At 40.6% G+C, this 15,527-nt stretch overlaps 1 protein-coding gene across 10 annotated transcripts in view; it reads left to right on the top strand.

The window, feature by feature from the left end:
• TCF12 (transcription factor 12) overlaps nucleotides 1-15,527 on the top strand; it is a 385,291-nt gene that overhangs the window by 281,179 nt on the left and 88,585 nt on the right. For all 10 annotated transcript variants that reach the window (XM_080675437.1, XM_080675442.1, XM_080675439.1 and 7 more), the window contains one exon: nucleotides 971-1,023. In XM_080675437.1, the coding sequence (XP_080531563.1) occupies nucleotides 971-1,023 (53 nt within the window). The remainder of the gene's footprint in view (nucleotides 1-970; nucleotides 1,024-15,527) is intronic.

Below are 15,527 nucleotides of genomic sequence, written 5' to 3'. Positions count from 1 at the left end.
TACTTACCACCCACCTTTTTTTTTTTTTCTTACAATAAATAAGGACAAGTTTTAAATTTTACAGATAGTAAAATTAAAATACCAAGCCCTAACTGGTTTAGCTCAGTGGATCGAGCATCGGCCTGAGGACTGAAGGGTCCCAGGTTCGATTCCGGTCAAGGGCATGTACCTTGGTTGCAGGCATATCCCCGGTAGCGGGTGTGCAGGAGGCAGCTGATTGATGTTTCTCTCTCATCGATGTTTCTAACTCTCTACCCCCTCCCTTCCTCTCTGTAAAAAAATCAATAAAGTATATATTTTTAAAAAATTTAAAATACCAAGTAAGGCTGGGTAGGCGTATGAAAGTGCTCATGTTTTCATTTTTACTAATAAATCATTTATGTCTTAGAAATAAATATACTTCCCCTATATAGTTAATTCTTGGAAATAGATATAAACATCCAAGGGTAAGTTGTACCGTAATTGGTGTTGAAGTTGCAGTTGTAACCACACATTGTTAAAGTAAACTGGTTTCTCCGTGTGATGTGGACACTAAATTTATGTCTCTGTTAAGGAGTTATATTATGAAAATTGCCTCCTGCACAGAATACCCCTCTGCAAATGAAACTGAGATACATGATGCAAAGTGCCTAGTGTAGAGCCCAGACATAGTAATTGGTACTTAAGAAACATTAATTCCCTTTCCTCACATATGCTTATTAGTTTGTTGTTTTCTTTCTTATTTCACTTTGCTTGCTGTCATCTTTCCAAATTTATGGGATATGTATTTCAGAGTATATCACTTCATTAGGACCTGTTCTGCCCTGGAACCAGTTGTGAAGAATGAATCTCCCATCCCTATATTCTCTTGCTTACTCCTAAATATTGGTAAACAAGAGAGGCAGTAGGAGGAAAATTTATTTCCTGTTCATTTAAAGTCTGATCTTTCCTAATACAAATGCTGATGAAATATACTGTTTTCCATGTGCAGATCCTTTGCAAGCAAAGAAAGTCAGAAAGGTGCCTCCTGGTTTGCCTTCTTCTGTAAGTACCCATTTTTTTTACTTTGTGGTAAACAAACTGATTTCGGATATTCAATATTTTCTGGCTATAAGGATATATTCGACTGGTGTCATTAAGAACACTTCACATAATCAGTTTGCTGCTTCATAGAACCATGGATTGAGATAAATCTGCATTTAATGTTAGGTTTTTAGATTTCTCTGCAATGATTTGTAGCTTACTCATAGGCTTTTACTCCATGTCCCTGTCATTTGAATTCCCCTCTTGGGAAGAGGACTAGGCCAGTAGCTGTCAAAGAAGATCTCCTGTACAGGTCTTTTGATGTTTAATTAGTCATTATGTTGCTGAACAGGAGGACAGACAGAGATTAATAGCTGAGAATCTTAGAAATTTACATTTGTAATAATCCCAGTGGAGCTGAAAACATTAAGATTCGGAGGACATGTTCGACTCAGCTTGCCTCAGTAGGACTGAGGTTATTAATATGCATAAATCACCAAGTCAGATGTTCATTGTGAAGCCCTTGTGGATTTTAAAGCCTTCATTAAGCCTTTCCTAACTTCAGCCTAGCGTCAGGAAAGCTTTCAAGCAACTAGTTTGTTGATCCCTCTTTGCTCCAAAATGTATCCTTTGAGAATTAAGAGTGTTCGTGAAGGAGGTTGGAAAGATTTGGTGAACAATTATTAATGGTCATGATAATCTAATGCTGTAGGGGTGTTTATGCTATTAAATATACGTTATTCTTTTAAAGAGTAAAAGTATTTGTAAATTAACCTACATCATAAATCCACCTACAATTTAAAAATCCCTGGTGTGAGGAGGGAAGATATTTTTTCCTTTCCCTTTGCTTAGAGCAAATGGGGAGTGGGGCCTCAATCCAAAAGCCTTGTAGGGTACATCCCTTTGTTGTGTAAATGGATGTTGGGCTTTTATTTGGCAGTACTTAACACATGGGCGCAGGTGCTGCTGGATGAGTCACTGCTCATCGAAGTATACGCAGAATGGAATATCCGGCTTGGCAAGTCGTAATCTAGAAGGAGCAGCATGGGTTTGAGCTTTTCATATTTTATTGAGGCTGAAGTAGAGATATCATCTTTTGGTTGTTTGCTTTCCTTCTTTCCTGTGTTCTTCCCCCGCCTTCTCTTCCATGTGATACATGAAAACTCAAATTTGAAATCCTCTTTGAAAATCAGTTCCAGATGGATCTGAGTTTTATGCAGCCTAGGGCAGCTGCGCTCTGAACCTGCAGCCTACCTGTAAGGTTGGATTGCAGCTGCAGGCATTCTTAAAAGCTTTTGCTTGCGTAAGCACTTGGGCCCACTAGAGGCTGAATAGCTGCTTGATAAACAAAATGAACACAATGCCTCAAATCATTATTCCGGAAGACAGAAATTTTTTTTTCAGCAGCAGCTAAAAATAGTTGGGCAATTTACATTTTAACAGTTGTGTACTATGCAGCGATAGGTGGTGGTTCAACCATAGAACACATGATTTCTGCTAGATTAACAGAAATCATATTTAAAACTGACAGAATTGCTAAAACATGTAACTGGGCAATTTTCTTGTAATTTATTGTTATAATTCTATAAGAATAGTAAAAGTTAAATTACATATCAATATTTAGTAGAACTACACAGGTAAGGAAAAAAACCACATTAGTACATACAGAATTCATCTATTTATTCTTAGTGTGAGATCAGTTTTAAGAAACAATTTATTTTTAGTGTTTCATAGTTCCTTCATTTATAAACCAAAAGGGCAAAATGGACAGAACAGCCTGGAAGGAGAATAGATACTGGAGGTCACTAGCATTCCTAATTTTAACAGCATTCACCATATTGTCACAGGTGTTCATGAGGAGCCTCAGAGATGGAGAAATTCTGACAAAACCTTGATTCCTTTGAGAACCATTAGGAAATTTCACAAGTCAAGCCTACTTATATATTGTATTACTAGCTACCTTATTTGGGATTTATTTGAGAGTTTTACAGAACAGAATAGAATTCAGTATTTTTAGTTCTATATTTAACATCAACTTCAAACCTGATCATACGACTTTGAAACCATGCTGAAAATAGTATTTATACATATTGAATGCTATCATTAGGATATATAAATAATAAATGCCTTTTACTTAATTGAAAGTGTATTTTAGATTGGATTCTATGTTGAAATCTCAAGTTTTTAAAAGAAATATATTTTTTAAATCTTTAAAAACAGATACCTTGGTAAATAATACCAAAATATATACTTCTGGGAACACAGTTAATACTATTTATCTTTTCAGTGTCTAAAACAATGGGATTTAAAGTCATGGTTTTCTATTTGAATGTTTTTCCTGAAATATATGTAATTTAATTGTGTGAATTATTTTTTAAATGGGTATAAAAATGAAAATGGGCTATGTATATTTCGTTTCATGATCACTTAGATATTATACTTCCCAAACTAAACTAGAAACTTGACAGTAACATCTCAGATTTTAAGGTTTGCTGCTTATCCACTATATCTTTAATCTGTAAAATACATGTTACCTTTACTAAAGACACCGTGAAAGAGTTAGTGTTAGGGGATCTCTGAGCATTTCCCATTGTGGATGCAGAAATTGTCTAAGTCCCAGAGAATGTTAAAATCGCAAATTCCATTCTCGGGCCAGTGTGAATCATTGTCTAATTTATATTGTGGCCAGGCAGTATTAAAATAAAAGATAAGGTGCTTTGTCAGGTCCTCCGTGGAAAAGCTAAGTGTGTTAAGATGACAGAGGATCCTGGGCAAGTCAGAAGGGAAAGTTACTGGTCTTAGCAAATGGAATGTGGTTTAAGTGAAAGGGAATGTTGGTTGGGAAATGATCTAATGGTCAGTTTCCCAGGAGAGAGGGTATTGCTTCGATTATTTGATCAGACCTAACAGTTAGTACCACTCATAAAAAATAAATAATAGGCAGGGTAACTTACTACATGCAAGGCATTGATAAGCTACATAATCTGACCATAGAGCATTGGTTAGAGGCCTTTTCTTTTTGTAAGCCATGGTATTATGTTATTTAGGTATTATAAATACAGACCTCAGTTCCTCTGTTCCTCTCTGTAGAACAACTGAATGATAACTTCTCTCTGTGGATGAAGGTCCAGTAAGGGTGTGCTGACATCATTAAAGCAGTATGTAAAATTAGGAGATTGATGTCTGCTCAAATCTACTGGCTCTGTTATTGATTGGTTGGTTGTATGACCAATCATAAAGTTATCTCTTAGGAAGCTTAGAGTGGGAAATCTGAAGTTCCTTTCAGAAAATGCTAATTACTAAGGGTTTTAAAACTGATATGCTCAATACATAACCAGAAATTCACCCAGGCTGGGTGGCTCCGTTGATTGGAGTATAATCCTATACACCAAAAGGTTGTGGATTCGATCCGTGGTTGGGGTGCATTCGTGAGACAGCTAATCAATGTTTCTCTCTTACATAGATGTTTCTCTCTCTCTCTCTCTCTCTCTCTCTCTCTCTCTCTCTCTCTCTCTCTCTCTCCTACCTATCTATCTATCTCTATCTCTATCTCTATCTCTCTATCTCTCTCTCTCTCCTCTCCGCCTTCCTCTCTAAAAAAAACCTATAAACATATCCTCGGGTGAGGATTTTTTAAAAAAAATCCTGTGGGGATCATTTTCTTCCTACTGATGAAGAAATGATGTTCTTAAGCACAATTAATTTTCTACTTGCTTCTCTAGACAGGTTGAAGTATTGAATAAGGTAGACCTTTATAGCAAAAACAGTAAAATGATGCTTAGACATTGAGAATGCAAACATACACCCTTCAGGGAAGTTACTACCTAGTATGAGAAACAAGCAGTCAGTGAATTAGTTACATTGCAATGAGGCAAGTAAAGGTGTATACCAAGTGCTCTGGAACCATGGTTAGGTAGAACTAACCCGGCTTTGGGAAGTACTAATGGCCTCAGGAGTTGACATTTGAGCTGTGTCTGGAAAGATGAGTAGCAATGCATGTTAGAGAAGAAGAAAAACAGACCAGACATGTGGAAAGGGCATAGAGGTGTGAAAAAATAAACATGTGCTCAAGCCACATCTAGAAGTACAGCATTACTGGATTCTGTACCAAGTACAACCTTTGTACTTTTTCTATAGCAGAAACATTCTTCCACTTCAAAAGAGGATTAGGGAATACATAAAACCAGTCAAGATATGAAAGGGGATAAACACTCATGGCAATCTACCCTAGATAAAGGCCTAAAGTATGCTTATGGCCAATAGATAATAGAGGCATTTGTGATTAGTAAGGTTACTTTCGAGTCTTTCCAAAGGCATGGGCAGTATTTTGATTTTGTGGGGTGTTTTCCTTTAGGATTCCTGAATCTCCCCTCCCCTTCTCTAACCACCAACTCTAGTCTTTGTTTTTTGTACACTAGCTGTTTTTCATCTATATCAGATTTTTACTGAGATATAACAGTTAAGGAAATTTTGAAGCACTGGGTAGGGATTATAGGCAGTTGTGTTTTTTTCCTTAGTAATTCGTGAAAAATTGAAACATTTGCAATATATTTGTTAGCATCCTTTACAGACTCAGTGTCACTCTGTTAGAAGTGCAGGATTTACCAGGTGAGGATTTGTAGCCACTATCCTTTGTCATCTCAATGTTTTGTCTTGGTCACCTAAATCTATGATAACTAATACACTCTTTTTACAAGTAAAGAAATTCAGACTCAGAGATACTCAGGAACTTGCCGAAGATCACACCTTGAGCCAATTACAACCTAACTTAATGTCAAAGACCATTTTCTTTTTATTTGAATGCTAATATGTATTATGTATCTTGGTTTACTCATAAAATATCTTGTTTAATATGTTGAATTTAAAACATAGTTTATTCTTTCAATTACGTTTTTGTTGGTCAAATTTATTTTTAATTGGTTTTGTTGTTTAAAGACCTATCACCATCTAAAGGGTTGATGTAGAAAAAGCACAGACTTCCAGATAAGCAGATGATGGATTTTATCTGGCCCCAGCTTCTTTTTATTTTATAACCTTGAAGAAATTGCTTTCAAATTATCTGAATACCAAGTTTCTATTTGTAAAAGGAGAAATTAATGCCTATCTCAAATGGTAGTTTGAAGGCATTATGTGCTAGGTGTAGAATAGACACTCAGTAACTGTTCTTTATTTTTGCTAATTCCTACCACTACAGTCTGAAATTTAAAGAAACTTTAGCATCTCATATTTACAAAATTTTGTTGAAAAGCAAGGAAAATTTTGAAAATATAAGGAAGGATACATGGAAGCTGCTGTTGTTTAAAAGCATTCATTTTCAGAAAAGAAACCTATGAAAGGAAGGAAAATATGTTGAATCAAATTCCGCTGCCTAGAATTCATACTAATTATTTTTGTTTTCTGAACTATCAAAGTCTATGTCTCTTTTCTTTCTTTTTTTAATCATTGGTTGGACATTCTTATGAGCCTCTGAAGCATTTCTCAGATGGAGAGAAGTATCTTTGCTTCTTATTCTTTATTTATTAACTTGGTATTAGTAATTCCAAACATATATCTATTTTTAAAATACGCTACAGAAGATGCAGAATTCTGAAGTAAGAAAAAAGCAAGGCACTTTCAAGATTTGTATCACCTGAAACTAAACACCTAGACAAATTCTAGAATGCCTTTAGACAAATTTCTAAAGTTATATTCTAGTTGTATTATAGCTTTTGAACATCAAATCCTAGCGGTGCATCAAAACGGCATGTTTCACTCATTTGACAATAACTAGTTTATAGTCCCATAAATAGGCTGATAACAGAATCTATTTGTTTCTTTATCAACTGTTATTGTGTCCTTTGTTTTTAAGTGTGTATATATTTTCCCACAAAAGCCATTACAGTTTATCAGATAATTTCTTTGCTTTTCAGTTAAACTCTCAAAGTGTATTTTACCATCCCAGCCATCAAGAAAAATATATTTTTCTAACTCTTCCTCCCCCACCCCCTGTAAGTTACTTTACTGTTTTTTGAGATGAATCAAAGCAGCTTAGATTCCACCTTTTCTTGCTTTGCTACAGACAGGTACAGAGGTCTGTATCTTTTGGATTGTTAATCGACTACAGTTTAAGAAATTATGCTTTCCATTTTCCCCAAAAATTTATTTAATTGGAAATGGCTTTTATTAAAATTTATTGACTTAGAGAGAGAGAAGAAGGGAGAAGGTAGGGAAGAAGAGAGAGAGAAATCTATTTGTTGTTACACTTATTTATGCATTTACTATTGGCCTGGTGCATGAAATTCATGCATTGGGGTGGGGGGGGGGTGGCCCTCAGCCTGGCCTGTGCCCTCTCATAGGCCCTGAGGATCAGGCCTAAGCTGGCAGTCAGACATCCCTCTTGCAGTCCAGGGCTCTCACAGTCCAGGACCCCTCACTCCTTACCGCCCGCCTACAGTGGAGGCGGGAGAGGCTCCTGCCACCACTACTGAGCTCGCCAGCCATGAGCCTGGCTTCTGGCTGAGTGGCGCACCCCTTGTGGGAGTGCACTGACCACCAGGGAGCAGCTCTTGTGTTGAGCATCTGCCCCCTGGTGGTCAGTGTGCATTATAGCGACCGGTCATTCTGCTATTAGGGTCAATTTGCATATTACCCTTTTATTATATAGGATTGGCTGATTCTTATATGTGCCCTTACCTGGGGATTGAACCTGAAACTTTGGCATATCCGGAAGACACTCAAATCAATTGAGTTATTCGGCGATGAGCAGAAGTGGCTTTTTTTTTTTTTATTAATATGAATTTTGAGTCATTTTTAGTATTAAATTTGAAATATTAGGGGCACTCCTTGAGATGACTAAGAAGATATCCTGAGGTATTACCACAAAGACCACTAAACCATGTCCAATGAGCCAGCATTTTCATATGCAGTCTAAATAGAATTGGTAAGATTATTAAATAGAAAAAGTTAGAATATTAAATCCTGAGATTGGCTAACCTAAGATTTTTTTAAATAGGAAAGAGATGACAAATACTTTCTGGAGCTGGTAGAAATAAATAATGTGAAAAACTGCCAGTGTGGCTTGGTTGGGCGGTGTCCCATGCACCAAAAGATAGCCAGTTTTGATACTGGAGTTGGGGGCATGGACACCCCTTGTGGGTTCTTGTCCCACGAAGTTTGAAGAATAAATTTGCAGACTAAAAGATTTTAAATAAAAATGTGGAAGTTTATTGGAAGCATATACAAACTCCCCTGGGGAGGGGTCCCCAAATGGGAAAAGCCTGCTCTCTCTCTCTCTCTCTCTCTCTCTCTCTCTCTCTCTCTCTAAAATGGGGGGGGGGGGGAATCAGACATCCCTCTCGCAGTCTGGAGCCCTCGCATTCTAGGACCCTTCGCTCCTTACCACTTGCCTGCAGTGGAGGCAAGAGAGGCTCCCACCACCACCACTGCGCTCACCAGCCGTGAGCCCAGCTTCTGGCTGAGCAGGGGGAACGCACTAACCACCAGCTCCTGCATTGAGCATCTGCCCCCTGGTAGTCAGTGCGTGTCATAGCAACTGGTCGTTCTGCCATTCAGTCGATTTGCATATTAGCCTTTTATTATATAGGATGTCACCCCAATAAATGCAATAAAAAAATTTTTAAAGAGTACTGGCTATCTGAATCAGTAAGGAAAAGGTCAAGAGTTAAAACTATAGAAAAACTGTTACTTCCACTTTATCCATGAAAACAGCAAGTTGAGCATCAAATAGAGTATTCTCAAAGGATATCGCCTATGGAAGTCACTAGGAAGTTAAGATTACAGTGTGTTACTAGGCCAGTGGTCGACAAACCGCGGCTCGCGAGCCATGGTTTGCTGCTCTGTTGACTAATGCGTTTGCCAACCACTGGACTAGACTAAATGTTACCATGTAGTTGGAAGCTGTGAGGATTAGGCAATTGTGGCATATTGTGTGCATAGAGGTAAAGGGTAGTATATGACAGTGGTCGGCAAACTCATTAGTCAACAGAGCGGCAAACAGCGGCTTGTGAGCCGCATGTGGCTCGCAAGCCATGGTTTGCCGACCACTGCACTAGGCCTTTAAAATTAGTAAGTGTGTTATTAGGCCTTTAAGACTAGAATAATCTTAGTGATTGCACAATAAACAGTATTTACTCTCAGTTCCAGCTTCAGCAGAACTTCATAAATGAACCCTTTAGTTCTTGAACATAAGTTGGAATAGGTTTTTGCTTAGCTCCAATGGCAGGCAAACATAGAGGATACACAACAACTGTAGGTACTTTAGAGTTTCTTATTTCTGGCTGTTAGATAAGCTGTCTCTATTTGAAGATTACATGATATAAAATTTACAAAGTGGTCAATTCTTCCTCTGACCTTATAGGTCAGACTAGCAGAAAAATTTTAGTGTATAAAGGGGATGGTTCTAAAATTCATTCCAAATTTATATTCAATTTGGTCAGTGAGTGAAAGATTTTCTTCATACATAAGTAAGAAGAAATAGCCACTGTTTATGCTGACAGTAACTACTGTTCAGAACAGTGCCAGAATTGTATCATTGCAGATAATAAGCTTTTAATTCATAGTTATAAGATGTTCATTTTTGTGACAAGCCAGTGATATCTTTGATCTGATTCAAGTCAAAAGCAGAAGGAAAAATGACCAGTGAGTCCTATGTATCCAATTGTTTGTACTGATGTGAAGTGGTTGTAGAGTAATAATTGTTATTTTCTGACCTCTTTTTAAAGAAGAAAGAACATGGCTGAATTTCAGAGCTGGCTTTTAAGGTTTATTGAACTCCTCAGCTGCTAGTTTTTCAACTTGTTGAGACTTCACAAACCAAATATAGGATAAGACCGCGCATGTGTGTGTGTGTGTGTGTGTGTGTGTGTGTGTGTGTGTGTATATACACATATGCGTGTGTGTAACTTGTATGGTTTTTAAAGTGTATGTGGTTGAATTCTGTAAATGCTTTTTAGAGTTTTAAACCCATCCTCAGGGTTTTCAACATCAATAGAAATGTGAAGTTTTTGTTTTGTTTTGTTTTTCCAAATGAAATTTAGGGTTATTTTTTCAAGTATAAGGAAAGAAGGAATAAATTATGAAAATTTAAATTTTATTACTGGGGTTGTTTGGGGTACCAGATTTCATTCAAAGTTAAGGAAGGCATTTACATCCTGAGTAATGTGCTGACATAAAATTTGCCATCACTGATACTCCCTTTGTTTGATTTTACTTTGAAAAGTCATTTGTTTTACTTGTATGATATCTAATTTTGAGGAGTGTAAACTATCTTATATAATAAAGAGGTAATATGCAAATTGACCTTCACACCTTCGTGTCACAAGATGGCCACCCCCACATTGTCACAAGATGGCTGTCCCCATGTCATCACAAGATGGCCACCCCCACATCGTCACAAGATGGCCAGCAGGGGAGGGCAGTTGGGGAGGACCAGGCATGCAGGGGAGGGCAGTTGGGGGTGATCGGGCCTGCAGGGGAGCAGTTAGGGGGCTATCAGGCTGGCAGGCAGAGTGGTTAGGGGCTATTAGGCAGCCAAGCAGGCGAGTGGTTAGGAGCTAGCAGTCCTGGATTTTGAGAGGGACTGCTGCCAGGACTGCTGGCTCCTAACCACTCGCCTGCCTGGCTGCCTGATCGGACCTAAACCAGCAGTCGGACATCCCCTGAGGGGTCCCAGATTGGAGAGAGTGCAGGCTGGGCTGAGGGACATCCCCCCCAGTGCACGAATTTCATGCACCAGGCCTTTAGTATATATATATAAAAGCCTAAGTGACTGGGTGACCAGCCGGTACCTATGATGCACACTGACCACCAGGGAGCAGACACTCAATGCAGGAGCTGCCCCCGGTGGTCAGTGTGCTCCCACAACCAACCTTGCATGACTGGCCAACTTCCCGTGGTCCCTCTCCCCAGCCAGCTGGCCCCAATTGGCCCTGCTCGTTCCAACTCCCCCTCCCCCCCCGCCTCTGGCCAACCTCTCACAGTCCCAGCCAGATCAGCCCTGATCACCAGCCAGGCCGAGGGACCCCACCCATCCATGAATTCGTGCACTGGGCCTCTAGTCCTATCTAATAAAGAGGGAATATGCAAATTGACCGTCACACCATCACAAAGCTGGCAGAGGCGGGGTTTCATAACACAAGATGGCTGTACCCACAGCAGAGGCCGAGTTCCCATAATGAGCCTTTAGCAGCAATCAGCAGGGACCTGAGCCTGCGCCCCCAGCCCAGCAGGGCTTGATGGGAGACCTCAGGCCACACCCCCGCCCTGGCACTGGGTCAGGGACCTGAGGCCATGCCCCCCTCCCGGAGGAGCTTGATCGGGGACCTCAGGCCATGCCCCCCGCCTGGCAGAGCTTGACAGGGGACAGCAGGGCTTGATGGGGGACCTCAGGCTGCGCCCCCTGCCCTGGCACCAGGCTGGGTGACCTTAGGCCGCGCCCCCACTGGGCGGAGCTTGACGGGACCTCAGGCCACACTCCCCACCCCAGCGCTGGGCCAGGGGACCTTAGGCCGTGACCCCCACCCAGCGGGGCTTGATGGGGGTGGGGCCGGTCGGGTCTGGATCTAGCCCAGTGGGGGTGGGGCCAGCCGGGTCTAGGTCTCATGTGATTTTGAGGCACACATGGGTGGGCAGGGACTTGACTCTGGTTCCCGTGGCATGCCCCAGACTCTGATAGGATGAAGATTTTCATATACATTTTACTAATTTTTTTTCATCTCTGACACTTTCATTATAGAGAAAGGGCAAATAGCAATATTAAAATATTTTTCCTAATTAATTCCCTTTTAATGTGCATGAATTTCATGCACCGGGTCACTAGTATCCTATAAAATAAAAGCCTAATATGCTAAGTGTCCAGTCTTTCGTTCAGCCAATCAAAATGTAATATGCTAATGATACGCTAAGGCCGCACAACCGCTGCTATGACGTGCACTGACCACCAGGAGGCAGACGCTCCGACTGGTAGGTTAGCTTGCTGCTGGGGTCCGGCCAATCGGGACTGAGCAAGACAGGCCGGACACACCCTGGAGCCCTCCCGCAGTCCCTTCCCAGCTGGCCAACCATCCGCATCCCTCCCCGGCCCCAATCGTGCACCAGTGGGGTCCCTCGGCCTGGCCTGCGCCTCCTCGCAATCCAGGACCCCTTGGGGGATGTTGGAGAGCCAGTTTGGCCCAATCCCACAGGCCAGACCAGTGGACCCCACTGCTGCACGAATTCATGCACCGGGCCCCTAGTGTAATATATAGATAAATTCATGTAGTTGGCCTTTTAAGCGTTTTAAAAACATTAATAGTCCCTGGATAGTTTCTAATATCTCTCCTATGTTTATATTCACTGAATAGATTTTTTTAAAAGAATAGTGTGTTGATTTTTAGAGAGAGAGGAAGGGAGAGAGAGAAACATTGATGTTCTCTCAAACATCAATCGATTAGCTACCTGCTGCACGCCATGTGCCTGGGCATGTGCCCTTGACCAGGAATCAAACCTGCAATGTCCTGGTGCAAGGGATGATTACTGAGCCACACTGACCAAGGAGTTACTGAATAGATTTTAAACACATTTTAAAGTGTTGACCATTCAGAGTTTTTCAGTAAACCCCTGATTTTATGGACCTCCATTAAATGGACTTTGGATTTAACGGACATTTCCCATCTGTATGTCATATGTGAAAATCAACACCCTGTTCATTTTAAAAATGCTTATATCCAAGATTTGCTTTTAATTAAACTAACAGGGTTTTTTTTGTTGTTGTTGTTGTTGTTATTTCACTGTTATTTTTAACAAATGTTATCCAAGAGGCTATATGTTGGGGAAAAAAGCACTGTAGTATTTTTGCCAACATAAATAAATTCTGTTTATCTACAACTATAGTCTGTATTTAAATCAAGAGTCACCACTCTTAATATTGGGCAAACGATTAGCACATGATCACACCACATGGCACTCAGTAACTGGTTCTGTTGTCTCATAGTGTGACTTTCTTCAGTAGTTTTAAGGCATGCTGGCTGATGTTACCATGTTCTGACATGCACTAAGCCACGCCCAGCCATCTGCATTTGATTACTCAAGATGACCCATGAATGCTGCATTTACTAGACCTACTCATTATAAACTTAAAATTACAGTAGTGCATTTAAACTTTTCTTGCTTAATTTTAATTACACAAATGTGTCTACATAAGTAAAAACAAGTAAACTAATTTGTCAACTTTTTAACATATGCATTCAGAAACTCTATACTCTATAACAGACACCCCCTCACCTGAATTAGTCCATTATATCAATGTTTTACTGTATCTGCAATTATGTTAGTACATAACCCAATATATCTATAATTTTATTTTCAAAGTTAATTTGATTCTAGAAATAATATTGCTGGAAAATTTGCTAGAACCTGCTTATCTCTTTGTATAACCTATATTTCTACTCTTCCTCAATGTGTTAGACCAAGAGTAAGCAAACATTTTTGTGAAGGGTTTTGTAGCAAATAAATATGTTTGGCCTTCTGGCCCAGCCAGTCTCTGTCACAACTACTCAACTGTGCATAAGAATGTTGAAGCAGCCATAGATGATATATAAATAATGGGCCTGGCTGTATTCCAATGAAACTAATTTGTTAAAAAATAAAACACAAAAATTTGGCCCATAGCCATAATTTGCCAACCCCTATATTAAACTTAACAAACTCAAGTATATGCCTAAAGTAGATATATTCTTACCTTCTTCATAAATGTAGTTCCTATGAAAAACAGACCCAAAGAAAAACAAAATTAAATTAAACCCTGGTGGGTTTTGTTGTGTTTTTTGGGGGGAGGGGGGCGGAGAATAAATACATTATTCAATATTCGTTAGTCCCTTCATCGTTTTCTTAAGGCCTTGAGCACTCGGCCAGAGCTTTAGACAGAAACTTTCCAAAACCATCATTTGCCTTATTCTGAAATGCACTTGACTGGGACAGTGGAAGAGCCTTAATGTGTAAAGTGGGTGCTGTGGCATTTTAATTTTTCTAGGATTAAAATGTCACATTAGGTAATAATATGCAGCATAGTTTATAACATCAAAAGTAAGCCCATGAGGAGGAGGATCCAAGATGGCGGCGTAGGTAAACACCTAAACTGCTGCCTCGCACAACAATTTCAAAACTACAGCTAAAAGACAAAACGTCTATCACCCAGAACCACGGGAATGCTGGCTGAGTGGAAGTTCTACAACTAGAAGGAAAGAGCAAACAGCATTGAGGGGTGCACAAGCACTGAAAAGCTGAGGTACGGAGGCGCGCAAATCGGGCTGACAACGGGCGACTGAGAGCACTGCTGTTTTCAACCCGAAGGGAGACAAGCTCCTGATTACTCCAAACTCCAGTTTCTGGGGAGACGCGGGGGACCCAAACTCCTACGGGGAGAAGCTGGACTGTCTGCCGTGGGGTCGGAAAGTGAGGGAGGCTTGCTTGCAGGGCTGCGCGCAGGAATAATTGTTTATTGTGCTGGAACGCGGGGACACGGTCGGAGACGCAGAGCCAGCTTACTGGCAGCCATCGCTGTTTGCCACGCCCTAGCCTGGTCACGCCCTGAGACCCCACCCCGCACAATCTAGGAACCCACCCAAGCTCCAAGCTGCGGCTTTAGCATATAAATGGCCTGCCCTATCGCAGCTTAACCTAGCAAACTTGCAGCCCAGGTCAGACAGCTCCAAAACCTCCAAACCCCAAGCAAAGAGGAGAAAACTGTAGTTCTCACTGTAGCGCCTGCTGGGTGGCCTCAGACAGTAGCTGACCTGCACCCCATTGGAGATCCAGAAGCCAGTGTACCTAGTGGTCAGTGTGAGACACCAGATTTCAACTCCTCACATCCATAAGTGACACATTCAAGAGGCAGACTCAGTGAGCACCAAAGCCCCACTGAAACAAGTCCTGCACCATAAGCGTGTCTCCAGCGCAGCAGTTCTTCCATTATAGACACAGCGGGTCCTCACAGCCAATTGGCCTGGAGGTCAATTCCTCCCAGTGTACCAACAGCAATCAAGGCTTAACTACACCAAGACTTTGCACTCAGCCCACAAAGGGGTGTACCAAAGGCGTCCACCTCAGGTGATTGGGGAGGCTGAGCTACTGGCCCCTATAGGTCACCTACCACACAAAGCCACTCCATCAACACAAGGAAGCAGCAAAATGCGGAGACAAAGAAGCATGTCACGAATGAGAGAAATGGAGGAAAGCAAACTACTGGACGACATAGAGTTCAGAACCACATTTATAAGGTTACTCAAGAATCTTCTAAAAACCGCTGAGGAACTTAGTGAGACCTTTAAGGATCTTAATGAGAATGCCAAAAAAATGGAAAAGGACCAGTCAGAAATTAAGCATACACTGTCTGAAATAAAGAATATACAGAAACTCAACTGTAGATCAAAGGACCCCAAAAATCAAACCAAAGATTTGAAACATGAGGAAACAAAAAACACCCAACCAGAAAAACAAAAAGAAAAAAGAATCCAAAAATATGAAGATAATGTAAGGAGCCTCTGGGACAA

Source organism: Plecotus auritus, assembly GCF_963455305.1.
Source record: "Plecotus auritus genome assembly, chromosome: 1".
Classification (NCBI taxonomy): domain Eukaryota; kingdom Metazoa; phylum Chordata; class Mammalia; order Chiroptera; family Vespertilionidae; genus Plecotus; species Plecotus auritus.
The sequence above is the reverse complement of the archived record's forward strand: the minus strand, read 5'-3'. Positions and strand labels throughout refer to the sequence as shown.